General features: G+C 39.1%; 1 protein-coding gene across 1 annotated transcript in view; it reads right to left on the bottom strand.

Moving 5' to 3' along the window:
* Positions 1–11: 11 nt before the first annotated feature.
* The window catches only part of nfatc2a (nuclear factor of activated T cells 2a), a 41,912-nt gene continuing 40,662 nt past the window's right edge, over positions 12–1,261 (bottom strand). Inside the window, exon 10 of the mRNA XM_014028423.1 lies at positions 12–1,152. Within this exon, the coding sequence (XP_013883877.1) occupies positions 1,097–1,152 (56 nt within the window). The 3' untranslated portion in view covers positions 12–1,096. The remainder of the gene's footprint in view (positions 1,153–1,261) is intronic.

The raw sequence follows: 1,261 nt of genomic DNA, 5'->3' as shown, positions 1-1,261 counted from the left end.
CCCATGTGACGTGACGAAATCAGTTCAAAGGCTTGCTACTGATAATTTGATGCTAATGTGCTAAAATATTAAGTATTTCTTTTAATTGATACTAAAGAACAACGTTTAAAGATTCTTGTAATAGTACGACTTTAATCTGGTAATATTATGACTTTATTTTCATAATATCATGACTTTTTTCTCGTTATATTATACAACTTTAATCTCATAATACTTTATTCTTGTAATAAAATAATAATCATCTCTGTGTGGCCCTAATACTAAGGAAACAACTAATGCTAACAGTCAAAACTACTAAACACAAAACTGTGMCTAAAAACACAAGACTTTTAAATTATCAGTATAAACTAATGAGGGCCAATTAAAAATCTGTATCAGAGGCCACTGTGAAAAAACCTTGGAACCTGRAAATGATTAAATAAGAGTATAAAATAGTATATTATTTACATGAATTAGATATTATATTAAAAGTCACTATGATGACCTCCCCAATCAGCACTATTAAAAAACGGTGCATATTAGGCAGCAGCAGAATAATTCAGTTCCACTTGCTTAAGGCTCGGTGCGTCTGTCTTCAGTTACAGAACTGCACTGAAATGAGATGATCAACAAAAACACTACGAACAGAAAGGTCCACACAGACAAACAGAAACATGTCCAAGCAACAGATAATCCTAAAAACATCACAGTTGTGCTTCAGGTTCTGGTTTTGGGACTTTTTAGTGAAGCTGCTGCTGCTCGCTACAGAATAAAGATCCAGGGCTAACGTAAGGCTAGAAGGTAGTTTCTGACCTGAACAGAGTGAATAAAGCTATTTTAGAGACGTCAGTGTTGTCTCCATGCTGCTGCTCCTCAGCAGGAACTTGAGAAGGCGACTGAATGAAGGTGAAGGTTCTGTTCTGCAGGGACTGGTCCAAGGATCTGCTCTGTTGGACAGGTTTTACAGCTGGACATGAGAACAGAGCAAACACAGCAGGCAGCAGCTGGTGCTCCTCTGCAGGTGAGGAGGAGGTGTGGTCGCCTCTGTGGAGTGCTGCAGCCTGAGTGAAGTGTGTGGCTGTGGGGAATGATGTCACTTCCTGTTTGGTTCCGTCGTCTATGTCTGGCCTCYGGCCTGAACGCCTGTCAGATCATTTCGAATGATCTCATTCACTGCGAGGAAGATAAAGAGAGGAACGTTAGACGATTACAGGCTGAATCTAAGCCTGAGCTCATACTGTACAACACATCCTTTCAGAAAACAATATATATACCTATATAT

The sequence above is a fragment of the Austrofundulus limnaeus genome, unplaced genomic scaffold (assembly GCF_001266775.1).
Source record: "Austrofundulus limnaeus strain Quisiro unplaced genomic scaffold, Austrofundulus_limnaeus-1.0 Scaffold760, whole genome shotgun sequence".
Taxonomy (NCBI): Eukaryota; Metazoa; Chordata; class Actinopteri; order Cyprinodontiformes; family Rivulidae; genus Austrofundulus; species Austrofundulus limnaeus.
The sequence above is the reverse complement of the archived record's forward strand: the minus strand, read 5'-3'. Positions and strand labels throughout refer to the sequence as shown.